The 14,743-nt window shown below is 39.3% G+C and overlaps 1 protein-coding gene across 7 annotated transcripts; it reads right to left on the reverse strand.

Moving 5' to 3' along the window:
- Positions 1–1,388: 1,388 nt before the first annotated feature.
- On the reverse strand, positions 1,389–14,711 carry LOC113116626 (myocyte-specific enhancer factor 2D homolog). 7 transcript variants are annotated; one of them, XM_026284874.1, is made up of 7 exons: positions 13,715–14,711; positions 12,629–12,658; positions 10,825–10,939; positions 10,470–10,677; positions 8,418–8,486; positions 6,523–6,573; positions 1,389–5,327 (listed from the first exon to the last, which is right to left on the reverse strand). In XM_026284874.1, the coding sequence occupies exons 1-7, from the start codon at positions 14,033–14,035 to the stop codon at positions 4,937–4,939; spliced, it is 1,185 nt and encodes a 394-aa protein (XP_026140659.1). In that variant the 5' UTR covers positions 14,036–14,711; the 3' UTR covers positions 1,389–4,936. The 7 variants fall into 7 exon arrangements, with proteins under 7 accessions (XP_026140659.1, XP_026140660.1, XP_026140664.1 ...); XM_026284875.1 differs by having other exon boundaries at positions 12,638–12,658; positions 13,715–14,709; XM_026284879.1 differs by lacking the exon at positions 8,418–8,486 and having other exon boundaries at positions 13,715–14,709.
- Positions 14,712–14,743: the final 32 nt, after the last annotated feature.

The raw sequence follows: 14,743 nt of genomic DNA on the forward strand, positions 1-14,743 counted from the left end.
TTTGTTGGCTTGTTTCATTTCTCAATCCTCAGACGAACAGTAGCCTGCTGGAGAGCTGAATCAACTGTTAGAGAAATAATACAATGAAACTATTGTAGAGCCCAATTACTCTTTCAATCAATACATAAATTGACATTTATGTTGTTAAGGATGACAATGGGTTTTCTGAGTGCATTAGGAAAAATAGGTTGGCTTTGTCATCCAACAAGATGGGACCTGTAACAAACAGATGCTCAATGGTTGCACCAGATGCCACATCTAAATCAGCTGACGCTTTGCTCAGATGAACAGAATGTCATTGAGGAATGGTCTGAATTCACTGCCTGTTCCTCCAAAAGACACATGCACAAGACACACTCACACTCAAGGTCAAGTCACTGTGCCTGAATCACCGTGATCTGTCAATTAACTATTTGTGGTTTTTATTTCCAGCAAAAAACCAAGTGTCTCTATAAGGGGAAACACATTCATAATTAGATCACACCCAAAGTTTTATCTCAAAGTCTTAAAAATTTTGGTTTAAATAAACCTGGGTTAAAATGAACTTGGGTTTTCTCTGAACAAGCACTTATGTGTATTATAAAACTAGGTACACTACAAAACTGAATCAATGAAAGGATTGAAAGGATTTTAAATTGAGAATAGTAACAGCAGTGTTGATGTGAAGCGAAAGACTGACATCTAGTGGACAGATATGAAAACGCAACAGCGCATTTTAATTGGAAAGACCCTTTTTCAAAATAAAAGTCCAGAACGGTCCTCAAGTTTCAAAAATTATGTTAAAACTATTTAAATAAAATTTCTAATGTTACAGAAAAAAACCGTTTCAAATAAATACTTAGAAGTTTGTATTCATAAAAAAAAATCATGAGGAAAACATATTAAACTGTTGTCAACTTTGAAAATGAGACTGAAGACTGGAGTAATGGCTGATGAAAATTCAGGAATAAATTACATTTTAAAATATATTAAAACTTTTTGAAGACTTTTTAAAAAATTTCACATTACTATTGTTATTGTATTTTTGAATAGTTCAACGTAGCCTTGGTTAGTGAAAGTGGTTTCTTAAAAGCTTTATTAAAGGTTGTTTGAAAGATATCTACTTGCTTTCTTGCTACTTCATGATTAAAAACTATTTTTTTTTTTTGTAATTTGCATGTAACTTTAGATAAAAGTGTCTAAACCACTGCAGTACAATTCTCTAGCCTCTCTAGGTCGTTCATTATCAAAACATTTTTAAACATTTGCATTTGGACAACTATAAAACAGTCATTTTATAATATGTTCTTTATGTAGTGTACCCACATGAATATGTAAATATACATCTAATGAGTGAACAGACAAGACAAACCACAAAGAAACTTGTAAAAGATAGACTCACACTTCTGTGTAGGTCAACTTGTCTATTTAATATATAAAATACAACATACGCAAAAGGGGAGGGTCATAAAGGACAATGGATACTTTGGTACAATAACAAACACTCTTTTGTAAAAGCAGTATAGAATTTGTAATAACATATCAGTGCATACTTTGTTTATGAAAATATACACAAATTGTATATCATTCTCCGAAAACAACAGAACTTTTTTTTAAATTTTTTTGTCTTTTTTTTATTTTTTACAACAAAACTCAAAGCAGACTAGCCGAACACAATATATTAGCTATAATTTTTCTTTTTTAAACTTTTTTCTTCAATTTCTATTCTAGTTTTGTGTTGTATATTCTTATCGAAATTACATTTCAGTTTATTTATAATACGACTCATTCTTTGCTTGTCTGACGCCCATGCATTGTGTCTGATCAGAATAAATTAAACGTGTGGATGTCCCACCTTAACTATGTGTAGATACTATTGTACAATTGACTAAAAATTGCAGCATTGAACTGGTCATTCTATCGAACCGGCTTTATCGCTTCCCTCAATTAGCAATAATATTACTACAACGGTTTTGTTTTACTGAATAAATCGTGCAATATTAGTAACACCCCTTTGAAGAAAACAAAAATATATTTATATAATATTTATATATAATAAAATCAAATTAAAATAGGATGCCTAACCTACACAAAAAACAAAACAAAAAAAAATTAAATAAAAATGCAGACGCAGAAAATAAAAACCGTCTTTCTAAATATCTCATTATTATTATTACCATCTGTGATGATAACCATAATGGTAATGATAATCATCATAACAATTATAATAAAAACAGACAATAAAACTGTCACCAGCACAAATTAACACGAGAAAAAGTATGTGAGAATCTGTAGACATCATACAAAGGGAATACGGGGGCCAAAGTGAACTATTCACCGGACGATTGTCTTTTCTTTGATTACTCAGATTCCTAATTTTAACACGAGGTCCTTCCGAGAGCTCTTCGAATGTTGTCTTAGCCTTAAAACCAACACAGCCAGCGCTTCGACTTCGACCATCCCAGGCGCATCGCTTTCTCGTCTTATAAAGGTACAAATCACTGCATTTGTTCAAAGCGAAGGACACAACAGTCTGTAAGTCAACAGGTGCGCTGCAGAGGCCTCGCTCTGCTGTGATGCAGTTCTAGAAAACCTCCGCCCAGTAGCTCTAGAACATCAGTCGTTACCTCAGGGACATGAACGCAGGTCTGTGATGAGTCCCGTACTGCTTCCATCATGTGTGTGTGTGTGTGTGTGTGTGGAATCTGCTTTAACAAAAGGTGGGTCACCTGTTGAGGTGAAATGAAATGGCTTCCGTCTTCCTCTGTTAGTGATAGAGTGGGAGAAAAGGAGAGAGAGAAGATACGAGAGGATGAAGGGAGAGGTAGAGAAGCCGATGACGGACAGGTGAGTCTCACCTTGAATATAAATACACTAACACTTTAAACTCATCTTTTTTTAGAAGGGAATAGCCATATTTGAAGTAATTTTGTACCCCATTTCCCTTTAGCACTATCTTCACTTTTCTTTTCAAAAGCGTAACAGAAACATCCTTCATCTTTGTCACTTAGAGAACACACTAATGCACAGAAAACGATTGGTGTACATAATTGTTACATCTGCAACACGTGTAAAGCCTAATCTAGATTTCAGTACAACGTTCTTTTTTTTATTTTTATCTTAGCTTTTTTACAAAACGTGACATATTTCTTCTATTATCGTTAAACATGTGAAGTGCAATAAGCCAAGATCTCACAAAAAGTAATAAACGAAACATCCTTCCCTGAATGCTTTAAATGTCTTATAGGTGAAAGGAAGGAGGCTGTATTCCCTTCGAAGCTGTCGGGGAACTCGCTGTTCCTGTCGGGGCGTAAAAAGACGGATAATCAGTCGAAGTGTAAATGATAATGCGAGGAAGCATAAACTCCTCTCGAGTGTGTCTGAAGGCGTGAGAGCGGACGAGGGGGAAAGATTTTAAAGTGCGCGCCATCAGGATAAAAACGACAGAAAAGAGTCGAGCTGAAAAACAGTCAAATCCTCCTTCATCTGCCTCTCCACCTTGCTAACTTACAACACGGTACAGTTTATTTACAGGCAGAGGGTGACGGAGACGGCTCCACTGAGATTACAGGGCTGTTTCAGAAAGACCCAGCAGAATATATGTGAACAAACATCGCTATGTACAATCACAACGCTTCTCTCTCTCAAACACACACACAGCGCTACATGACCTCCGTCTCTTTCTTAGCTAAAATGAGCCAGCTGAAATGAACTCTCTCTGTATTCACCAGTTCTGAAACACTGAGCAATTTAGTATCTACATGATGTCAAAACTTGCCATCCGGAGTTAAACAACAACTCAGACTTATTCCTGGAGTCTTACAAACAGTCATTAAGTGTACTCGTCCCATAAAGTTAACTAATTAATCTCTGAGTTAACTTACACAGCCAGAAGAAAACAATATAAATAGAGCATAATGTGGCAGATCGCTGCTCACAAGTCACACACAGCAGGGTGATACATTTCCTGCACGCCTGGATCTCATTAGTACAGATAGATCTACATTTCCATCAACGACACCACAATTACGGTCCACGTGTACGCAGAAAATCGAGGACGCGGAGCGGCGTTTGTGCTTCGAGCTCCGCTGATAGACACACGCATACGAGTGTGCAAGCGAGGGGACTGGTGCGAGATTACGATACCGCAGAAGATGGAAAATTAACATGATCGAGTGGAGTTTTTTTGTGTGTGTGGCTGAATTGTGTTTAGCGATCGAATGAATAAGCATTTCCGTCTCAGAGCTGATACACACACGCATGCACACTATGCGCAGTTTTTGCGCAGTTAGAAAAACAAACTAAAGAGATCCTACTTTAAAAGGAACTGGGGCGATTCTAAAGGCAGCTGCTCAAGCAGATAGAAAACAAATACATAAAAAGAAAAAAAGTAAGGGAGAAAGAGTCAGTCGAGAAGATAAATGGCAAATGCAACCATTTATACAAAAACAACACAGAGAAATCAAAAAGAAAAAAAAAAGAGATTGACAGGCTTGTTGATGCAACATAAAAAAGCTGTTTGGACAGAGCAGAGCCGCTGAACTCTGATCGGGTCGACGGTAAGGCCTGTAAAAGTTGATCTGAGATCCAGACGGCCTTCTCTGAGCAGGGGCTGGGATATCTGAGACATGACCAAAAGCATCTCTTCAGTCTCGTATATGTGAACACTACGTTTACAATTGGATTGGCAACTGTGTGTGTGAAGGTCTAGTGTGTGTGTGTGTGTGTGTGTGATCATATATGCATAATTTATATAAATATATACACACACACCAGTAAATATGAGTGTGTCTGAGAGTGAGACGAGTGAGAGAGAGACAGGCGCATGCATGTGTCTAAGTGCGGACTGAGACTGGCTGCTGAAAGCAGGTGCCACTAGGGGTGTGTTTGTGTCGGTGTGTGTGTGTGTGTGGGGGGGGGGGGGGGGGAGCAGCTCTCTCGCTCTCTCCTTCAGCGTTTATGTGACCCAGGTGTCCAGTCTCATGCGTTTCACGTTGGCTGACTCCTGCTGCTCTGCTTGGGCCTGCTGCTCTGCAGATGCTCGGAGGAGACCCAGGCTGGCGGAGCTGAAATCGGGAGGGCGCGGCTGCCCTCCGTCGTCTCGGTCGCTTCCTTCGTAAGAGCTGCCGTTACTGCTGATGCTGTCGACGGGAGAGCGGCCGGTGGGCTCCAAACGCAGCGTCGCTGGATACTGGCTCACAGTTAGGCCTGATATGCCACCTGTCGCCCCGGCGGTGGAACTAGGGGTGCTGCGATCCCGGTTAGGAGACACTGGCTCGGATTTGATGCAGATGTTGGGGTTAGTGTTAACCGTCAGAGTAGCTCCATGAGGGAGCGTTCCCACGGGCCTGCGGCAGAAGGACAAAGAATAATAATTACTATCATGGATATCGCTATTAATAAGATGACACCTGATGCATTACAATAACAATTTGACAAACATATGTGTGGACAAACAGCAACGCTACCCACAGCTTAACCATCTCTGAACAGCCACATTTCAGTATACAAAAAACAATAGTACAACAAAGAAGCTATAAAATGAACAGAAGCCAGAAAAAATATCTGTCATTGAACTCCTGTTAGCCATGCAGTCACAACTTGATCAGCCTCCTTTCACCAAACACAACATGCCACATACCCTTAACTGCAGTGAGTGTTTGTTTATGTGCCAGTGTAATTAGACAGCAGCCTAATGCACTGTATTTACTGTATCATTTATGTTGGGATTATACCAGTGATTGTTTTTGGAAAGAAATGAAAGGTAAAAAGGAAGAGAAGAGAAGAGAATAGAAGATGAGATAAGATAAGATAAGATAAGATGATAAAGATAAAAGAAGAGAAGAGAAGGAGAAGAAGAGAAGAGAGGAAAAATAAAGGAATGGAAAAATTAAAAGGACAGAAAAGATGAGAGAAAATAAGAAAAACCGGATCGAAAGCAGAAGAAAGAAAATGAAAAAGGAGAAGAAATCAAAAAGGAAAGGGCAAAGAAAAGAGAATAAAAAAGAAGAAGATAAAAAATTTAACCAAAGGAAAGGGGAAACAACAGGAAAATGGAAATTATTTAGTTTAAAATGATGAGGGGGAATGAAAGGAAAGAGAAAGGATATAAAAGAAAAGTAAAGGGAAATAAATAGAGAAGAAATGGAGGGGAAAAGAAAGAGAGGCATATGAACGAGTAAATAAAATGAAAAAGAAGGGAAAGGACAAAAAACTAAAGGATGTACTGTGAGTGAACTAAGGGAAAGAGAGCCAGGACAGCGGGAGGGTGAGTGGGAAGTTTGGTCTTGTGACTCTGTACAGGCTGATTGATGATGGTGCAGGTGCTGTTTCAGTATGTTCTGATGCAAAACACAAAGAAAGGCCAACTCAGCAAATCACTGACAAAGACAAAGCCCAGCTTCCTACAGCCAAACAGCCAGACACTGATAGAGAGAAACCAAAGAGAGAGCGGGAGAGTTAACGCCATTAGCGCATAGAAAACGGCCACAAGACAGACAACAAACAGAGACAGACGGAGAGAGGAAAAGCCAGATACAGTACCAGCTGATCCCTTCCTCCCTGCCCAAGAGTAAGCTGCCCTGAGAAGTCACACTGCAGAGAGAGAGACAGGCGAAACCCAATCTAGCATCTACAAAAATCAATGTCATTTGACAAACACCCACACATCACAGCATTTACTCATCTACAACAGTTGAGGACAGACAGATGCATATGCACAGTTAACATGGACTGCTCAGCAGGAGAAAGAAACCCAACTCAATGCTTGCTTCCAAAAACAGAAGTAGATATAGCAGAAAGAGTGAGCCTTCACCCCAGTCCGGCCTGGCCACCGAGGTCATGGTGCAAGGGAAAATGATTTGATGACATGAGAACAGAAGACAGGGTGACGGAGCGGCGGGGAGCTCTCATGGCTCTATTAGCATTTATATTAGAAGGAGCAGGGAGTCAGGTCCACAGTGGGACGTAATGACAGGCTCCTCAGCCATAACGAGAGAGAAATTCATTTGGAATTCACTGTATGTTTGCCGAGAACGCAGCAGCTGCTGTCAGGAGAGAGCGAAGTACTGATAAAGTTGTTTAAGGTTACTGCAGTACTGATCAATGAAATCTGCTCATGGTTATACTGAAGACAGGAAAATACGGTCTCAGTCCTGCTAGACCTAATACCTACAGCACATCTGCCATAATACTTTCTTTGAACTGAGAATAGACAGGCCACATAATATGGGATGATATTAAAACTACTCTTATGCCCCCTTGAGGTCAGTGACAGAACTTCACAGTTTAATTCACACAAAAATACAAGCTGTCTTATAGAGGGAAAAGGCAGAACAAAACAAAATATTTGCATTATAGGATATGAATGATAAGATTATAGAATACATAATAAAGAAACAGCTAGTGAGAGAAAAGCAACATTGACCCTGACTGACCTTTAAAGAAACTCTCATAAGAATGAATAGTTCAGTGAAACTTTCATCGCTAGTATTAAAACCTGAATCAACATGTAAATTAACAATAAGCTACAGATTCTTTTAAAACTCTTTTAAAAAAGTCATATTAATACATTTTATGTATTACCCACAATTTCTTTGTAACTTATAAAATGTATGTATGATATATTTAAAGAGATAGTTCACACTAAAATGAAAATATCTGTCAATAATTACTCACCCTCATGTTGTTCCAAACCCGTAAGACCTTCATTGATCTTCAGAACAAAAAATATCCTAATTTGTGTTTCAAAGATGAACGAAGGTCTTAAGGGTTTGGAACGACATTGAGAACTATACCTTTAACTACAATATATTCCCATAAAAACAAAACACCAAACAGTGGACGTACAATGTTCAAAATTGTGCATTACTGTGGTTTAAATGATGATAATACAGTAACTGCAGAGAAACTTTTTAAGCCTCGGCCTGCTGCTGTGCTGAACAGCCTGGTTTATATAATGTGTGCTGCTCGAGGTGATTCAGAGCAGGATGTGCTGGCGTGATGAACGTGTGGCCATGCGGCAGGTTACAAACGGACGGGCGAACGAACCCCAGAGAGTCCTGACCCACTTGGGAGGACATGATGGAGATGTCTGTCCTACTTTGGAATACTAATCTCTACCTGCTCCGTTATCAGGACATTAAGAGCTACATTTATCAGAAAAACCCCTGAATGCTTGTGTAAAGAGCACTCATAAACAATGAACGGGGAAACATATATAAAACACATATAAAGTGCTAAATTTGGATTTAACGATAATGAGATGGTCATCAGTGAGACGATAAAAGCGCAAACATACTTCAGCACGGTCCGAGACAGTAACCATGACAACAAGTCCATGGCAGGTGACAGACAGGACAGCGGCGTGTAATTGGCTGACACACTGCACCCACAGAATATGACTGGCTGACACAGAGCGCCTATAGGGTGCCATTCACCTGAGATTAGCAGCCAGACCAGAGATGCAGTGAGCCATCTCTCCGTTCTGTTTGTCGGAGCCCCACATGCTGTAAACAAATGAGAGAGAGCACACAAAACACACACACAGCAGGTTAGACCTGCTCCAGAAATCAGCAAATTTGTACTCCGCATTAACAAAAGTGCCACCTCCCTCTGAGCGAACAGTCACGCTAATGAGAGCGTAGCACAGCACTAACCCCGCTGTTAGCAGGCATTAAAGCCAGACTAGAAGACCTCCATGTTTGCCCCCCATGGGGAGCAATTGGGAGGAGAGAACCGGGAAGAAAAAGAGGAAATCGTCTGTGTGGGAGACTGAAAGACGTTATTTAGGTCAGTCTCTGAGGGAGAATATGCAGACTTTAGGTTGTGCGATCATTGTCATTACTTCTTGTTCATGTAATCGCTAATATGAGAACACGGCCCGCTGAATAAAACTGAGAAAAAAAAAAAAAACAGCAAAAAATCTCACCAAAGTACATGTATGTGTCGTGCTAATAATGTAGCATACATCTGCCCTTGACCTGAGCCCCAGGATATTATGTGATGCATAAAGAGAAAATAGGTAGCGCAGGCTTTCAGCTGTTCTGCCCTGTACATTAAAATCACATCATATTCAGGGCGTCTAGATGCCCAGTTTTGAGTCACAGAGTAGTTGGGATGTTCCCTCCATAGCTGATGAAGCAGAGAGACACAAAATGCAACTAGATTAAAGTCTTACAGTTATGTGTGGTGGGAAAATTGCAGATTAATAATGTAACAACGTATGAGTGTCTTATTCAGAGAATAACATCCAAAAATGTTGCCTAGTAAAGACACTAGTTAGTGCTAATGCACCTTCTAAAAAATAAATGTCAGCTCAATGTTAAACGGTAACACTTCGGTGCAATCAGCTATCTTGAACTGACAATGAACAATTTTTTACAGCATTATCTAGGTTGATAATTTATAGGAATAGTTCACCCAAACATTTTAATTCTGTCATTATTTACTCCCCCTCATGTCGTTCCAAAGAGTGAAACTGTTGAATAAAGTCGTTATTTTTGTTTTCTTTGAGCACAAAAATTATTCTCGTAGCTTCATAAAATTAAGGTTGACACCACTACGTGTAACATGGACTATTTTAATGATGAATGTGTCAGTTGCCTTATAAAGGGTCAGAAAGCTCTTGGATTCAAAATATCTTAATTTGTGTTCCCAAGATGAACAAAGATCTTACGAGTTTGGAACTACATGAGGGTGAGTAATTCATGACAGAATTTTAGGGGGACTATCTCTTTAAATTTAAATATCTCTTAATTTTTTATATTTATACCTCTTGAAGTGTTCAAACTTAATTTCATCATACATTCAATTATTTATTATTTTCTGTGAACAAAACTTTTGGGGGCGGTAAGATTTAAATGTTTTTGAAAGAAGTCAAAAAAGTGCATTCTTTATATTGTAAAATAATAATAATACTGTGAAATATAATTGCAACTTAAAATAATGGTTTTCTATTTAATATATTCTAAAATGTAACTTATGATCCTTCAGAAATCATTTAGCTAATGTGACGCTTAAAACATTTCTTATTATTAATATTAATAACAATGGCTTTATATTTTTGTGGAATACTTTCAGGATTTTTGATAAATACAACAACATTTATATCTTTCGTAAAATAAAAATATCTTTACTGTGATCAATTTAATGCATCCTTGTCGAATAATAGATATAAATCTTACTGACCCCAAACTTCTTAAGTGTATTTTAATTATTATTTCACATTATCGATTTTATTAAATATATTAAACTAATTATAAGTGGTTGCCCACTAACATTTACAATATCGAGCTAGATGTAGGTAGATAAAGGTAGACTCAGACTAAAGAGGCGTATATCAGAGAAACACTCATCTCTACACTGTAGACAGGAAGTAGATGTGGTGCATGCGGGCTCACACTATGGACATGTGGTTAGTGAAGAACCAGGTGCATGTATGAGTAGGTGCGAGTAAGAGACAGAGAGTCTGTAAAAGGCAAATGACGTACACAAGGTTACTGAGGGACGCCAGAGTTAGCTGCTGCTGCTGCTGCTGCTGTTGCTGCTGCTGCTGGGATAGTGATGGCTGCTGCTGTTGTTGTTGGGATATAGATGGCTGCTGCTGCTGTTGCCAAGTGGTCATGTTGCCTGGCAACAGTGCACCCGACGGTGTGAAGGCCTGGAGGACTGTGAGATCTGCACTTGTTAGCTGGTACTCTGCATGAAAATAAAGATGTACATTTAATGCGTATTCATTTACAGAGTTTGCAAAAAAACACAGTTCTGATTCTTATAGTGTTGCTCATGTGTGCAGGCCTGGGGAGTGACGGATGTCTTGGCTTCTCGCTATGATGTCACTCTCACCTGTGTTGTAGGCGGTTGGCATGGAGAACGGAGTCAGGAGGCTCGGCGTTGCCACGGAAACCACTGGTGTGGTAAGAGGCTGGGTCACTTGAGAGGCTCCTAACCGCTGAGCGTTCTGGAAAGACAGGATAGAAAAAGAGAGAGATAACATGAGATGAGTGAGAAGTATATGCACTCACTTTCCAGGAAAGAATGGTCAGAAACGTCTCTGAAATGACTTGTATATGTATGTGTATGAACTAGGGGTGTCACGGTCCATAAACAACGTGCTTCGGTTTTGACATAATGTTTAGGGGTATGGCGTCAGGTAAAACTAAACTCTTTTTTTATTTTTAAGAAATGGTGGTTTATCTTAACTTATGCTCTAAACCACAGAAAGCCCTTTTACATTAGCCTACTACAAGGCTACAGTTAACAACAAAAAAAAGCATGTAAGCTGCACATAATGCAGTTTTTAAATTAACTTCTAAATCATACCATTTCTATTTGTTGCTGAAATATATTCATGTACATAGTGGCTGTCATAACTTGTTTCATAATAGATTTATTTAAAGATGCATCAAATAATTAAGACGTCACTAACAGATAAAGTAAAATATAATGAGTATACGTTCCAATATTTAGCAAAATGCTCTTCTCAAGATTTCTCTAGCGAACTAACGAGATGTGGACACTGATGCGTCGACTTGCCTGAGGTAAATGAAATGCTACGTGAGTTTTTATTGACATCTTTCCATGGTCAAAACACTGATTGAGTGATTACACGAGGTACTTGAGAAGTTCATTCATGTTTCTTTCGTGTTAAAACTAGTACCGTAGTAAAGATGAAGGGATGATCACACTCACTCACGCTCAGCACTGCCGTTAGAACTGAGGTGTTTATACAGCGATCTGTATAAATTGTTTATATAAATACTTTCCTAAAGGATACAACAATGTATGTTGGGAGGACAATTAAAATTTCACTTTCTCACCACACAAAACAAATCCTCATTGTTGAGCCCAGCTCTCAGTCATGCAGAAATACACTTCACAACATAACACACAATAACAAAATGGGTAGAGTATGTCTCCAGGGCAAACCAGTGTCAAACATTTACATTTAAAGCCCTCTGGCGCTTTGAGAGTCCTCTTGGTTCTACAAGGGCACTTTTTCAGTCAACAGACTCCCATGATTCAGCAGTCATCGGACATTGGTTTGCCCTGCTCATGCACGCACTCACAGATCCAGATGCTGAGATGGCTGAAACACCCTCCCTTCCCGCCCCAAACTCAGATGTGCATGCACTACACTTAATGTGTCATTGGACCACAATCATTAGAGGAAAAGTCATTAAGAAGTGAAAGAAGGTGGGAGAGAGACAGACAGGCAAATTGATTTCTGGAGTGAGGGCTTCTGCTTTGCTGCGTTCCACATTTGATCTAGTGTGTCTGATTCATGTGAGATCAAACCATGCATATGTGCATTTTGCCTTGAGTGTGTGCATTCATTTAAAGCTGTACACAATAATCAGGCAGTCAGCCTGCAACTGAATAAACAGCTTGCATTTCACTCCAAATCACTGACCTCCAATTAGATGATACATAAAAAAACAATATATTCCTTAACACAGCTAAATAAATAAATATGAATAATTTTTTTAACTAATCAAACTGTTTAATCAATTAAACTTGATCAGTGAATAATTGCGTGTATAAAAAAGCTGAAGAAAAATTTTTTTTCAATACACAACATCCATTACATTCATCAAATGTTGTGAAACCGTTCACAGCACAACAGTCAAAAGAATTGAGCTGTATTCACCTCACTCACCAGCTCCAGCTCTTCATCTGTCTGCGAGTCCACAAACAAATAGAAAACAGAGATTACAACTCCAACACACATGGTCTGTTATTACCTTATTTGGAAGGGTCATGAACAATAATGTCGAGCTCTGCTCTGATTGGTTCTTTCACAGTGTGGCTCATTTCAGTAGTTCACACAGCAAACAGATCTCTACTGTCTGGCGTGATTGTGAATGATGGAGAGATTAGGCATCCAACAGGCATCAGACGAAGATACAGATTTTGAATGATTTTGCAAGTCTCTGTGTTGCCAGATCCAGATGTAATTAGCATTTTTGGACTTGTCTTTTACACTTTTTTTTTCACTTCTTTTGACACTTTGAAATCAAAATCTTTATCTTATCTTAATTGCAAACGATTAGAAAAATAGTCAGTATATTTTATATATATATATTTATTTGTGCAGGTCCGGCTGGCCTAGAACAAGGGCTGTACACGTTATGCAAATGTTGGGGGCGTAAACATTAATGAGCTCTTATTATACAACTTTGCCAAGGTAAATACAGTTTTCCATTCTATGGCAACTTTAATATTTGGTATGTCCACCTTTTGCAGCAATTACAGCAGCACATATCTCTGGCACGTTGTCAGTGTATTTCCTTAGAGCTTCAAGGCTAATGTTATCCCATGCCTTCTGCAACTCAAGCTACAGTAAAGGTTTTCCTTTCAATGCAAAATAGATCTGTCCAGATTATTTTCCAACCAGATCAAAAAAATAGCTCAATGAGTTTGAGGTCCGAACTTTGAGGATCTTAACACCAGGTGAAAACAGGGTCACACACGCACACACGCACACACACACACACACACACAAACACTGAGAGCAGACAGACAGACATGTATGAATCTGCTCAGTGTATCTGACAGCTTTAACCCCCCCCACCCCATGGTCCATGTGAGAAATCCTTGTGTAGGATCAAATTGAGAGCCTAGACCTACTCCCATCTCTAACATTAGCCATCATAAGTTGTAATATGGAACAGCTTTGAGATTTGATGATGTTAGGAGCACTGAGGCTCCTGTAGAGTAATGTGGAAGTGCTCACCAGCTGCATGAGACCCTTGCTCTGGGAGGTGATGACCCGAAGGTCCGGTTTGCGACTGTTCACCATCTGAGTGTTGGCTGGAGGGGGAGATTTAGCCTGCACTCCTTTCCCCATGCTGTTGCCGTTGGAGACTGAGAGGAGTCCTGGGGAGGCCCTGGCACTGACGTAACCATTTGCTATAGAAAGAGAACCAGGAAAACACAAAAAAATGTCAACAGAAAGCTGGTAATTTTTCCCAAAATCCTTGGTTTCGTTCTCAACCCTAAGAAACGGAATTTCTTGCATTTTTTGACCAAAAAATCTGATCCAAGACATTATCATATTTTCTGTTTTCTGTAATTTGTATTGATGGGAAAAACACAATAATTACCCACCAGGGAGAATAATCCTATTATGTCCTCCCTCACCACGGCACATGTGTTTTCTAACACTTACTCCTGCAAACCAAATCCTCTGTTTTTCCGGGATTACAAGCCTATTATGTTGTAATTGGAGGATTAAAAGTTACTGGTTTTTAGGTTGGAGAACTACATTTCTTTCAGGGAGGAAACATACGCAAAAGCAGACGCACACAAGGAAGGGATCAAGGTATCTTACTGGCACCAGTTCACCCTGTTCCACGACTTTCTTCCCAGCTTGGTTATTGAAATATTGTTTTTTTCTCAATTTTATGATGCTGTAGCACATGTAATGTTTGATCTGATAAGTAGTCACACTCAAGGGCAGTGTTTCCAGAGGAAGGCAGAGTATGTTATGATGTGTGTTTCAGAGAAAGGCTGAGAGAGAGAGAGAGAGACTGGGGACTTTCCCAATGTTTTCCCACATTCTGAAACTGAATAACTCTATTCTCTCAGCACGACATGAACGTCACTTGCTAGTGCTATGGTAACACACTGAAGTCTCAGCTGAACAGAAATATTCAAAAATTATACTACAAATATTTTTAGCAATGCTATTTTAACACGCGGCTGTAGGAGAGACAGGGTTGGTTGGCTAGAAGAGTTGGATGGCACTGGATATATTTTTGGT

This window comes from Carassius auratus, chromosome 16, assembly GCF_003368295.1.
Source record: "Carassius auratus strain Wakin chromosome 16, ASM336829v1, whole genome shotgun sequence".
Classification (NCBI taxonomy): Eukaryota; Metazoa; Chordata; class Actinopteri; order Cypriniformes; family Cyprinidae; genus Carassius; species Carassius auratus.

Coding starts and splice junctions, on each gene's coding strand:
- LOC113116626 (XM_026284874.1), bottom strand. CDS start 14,035: ATGATAATGTCTTGGATCAGATTTTTTGGTCAAAAAATGCAAGAAATT. Junction 12,659..13,714: donor GCAAGGGTCTCATGCAGCTG/GTGAGCACTTCC, acceptor GTGGACTCGCAG/ACAGATGAAGAGCTGGAGCT. Junction 8,487..10,469: donor GCGTCCCTCAGTAACCTTGT/GTACGTCATTTG, acceptor ATTTGTTTACAG/CATGTGGGGCTCCGACAAAC.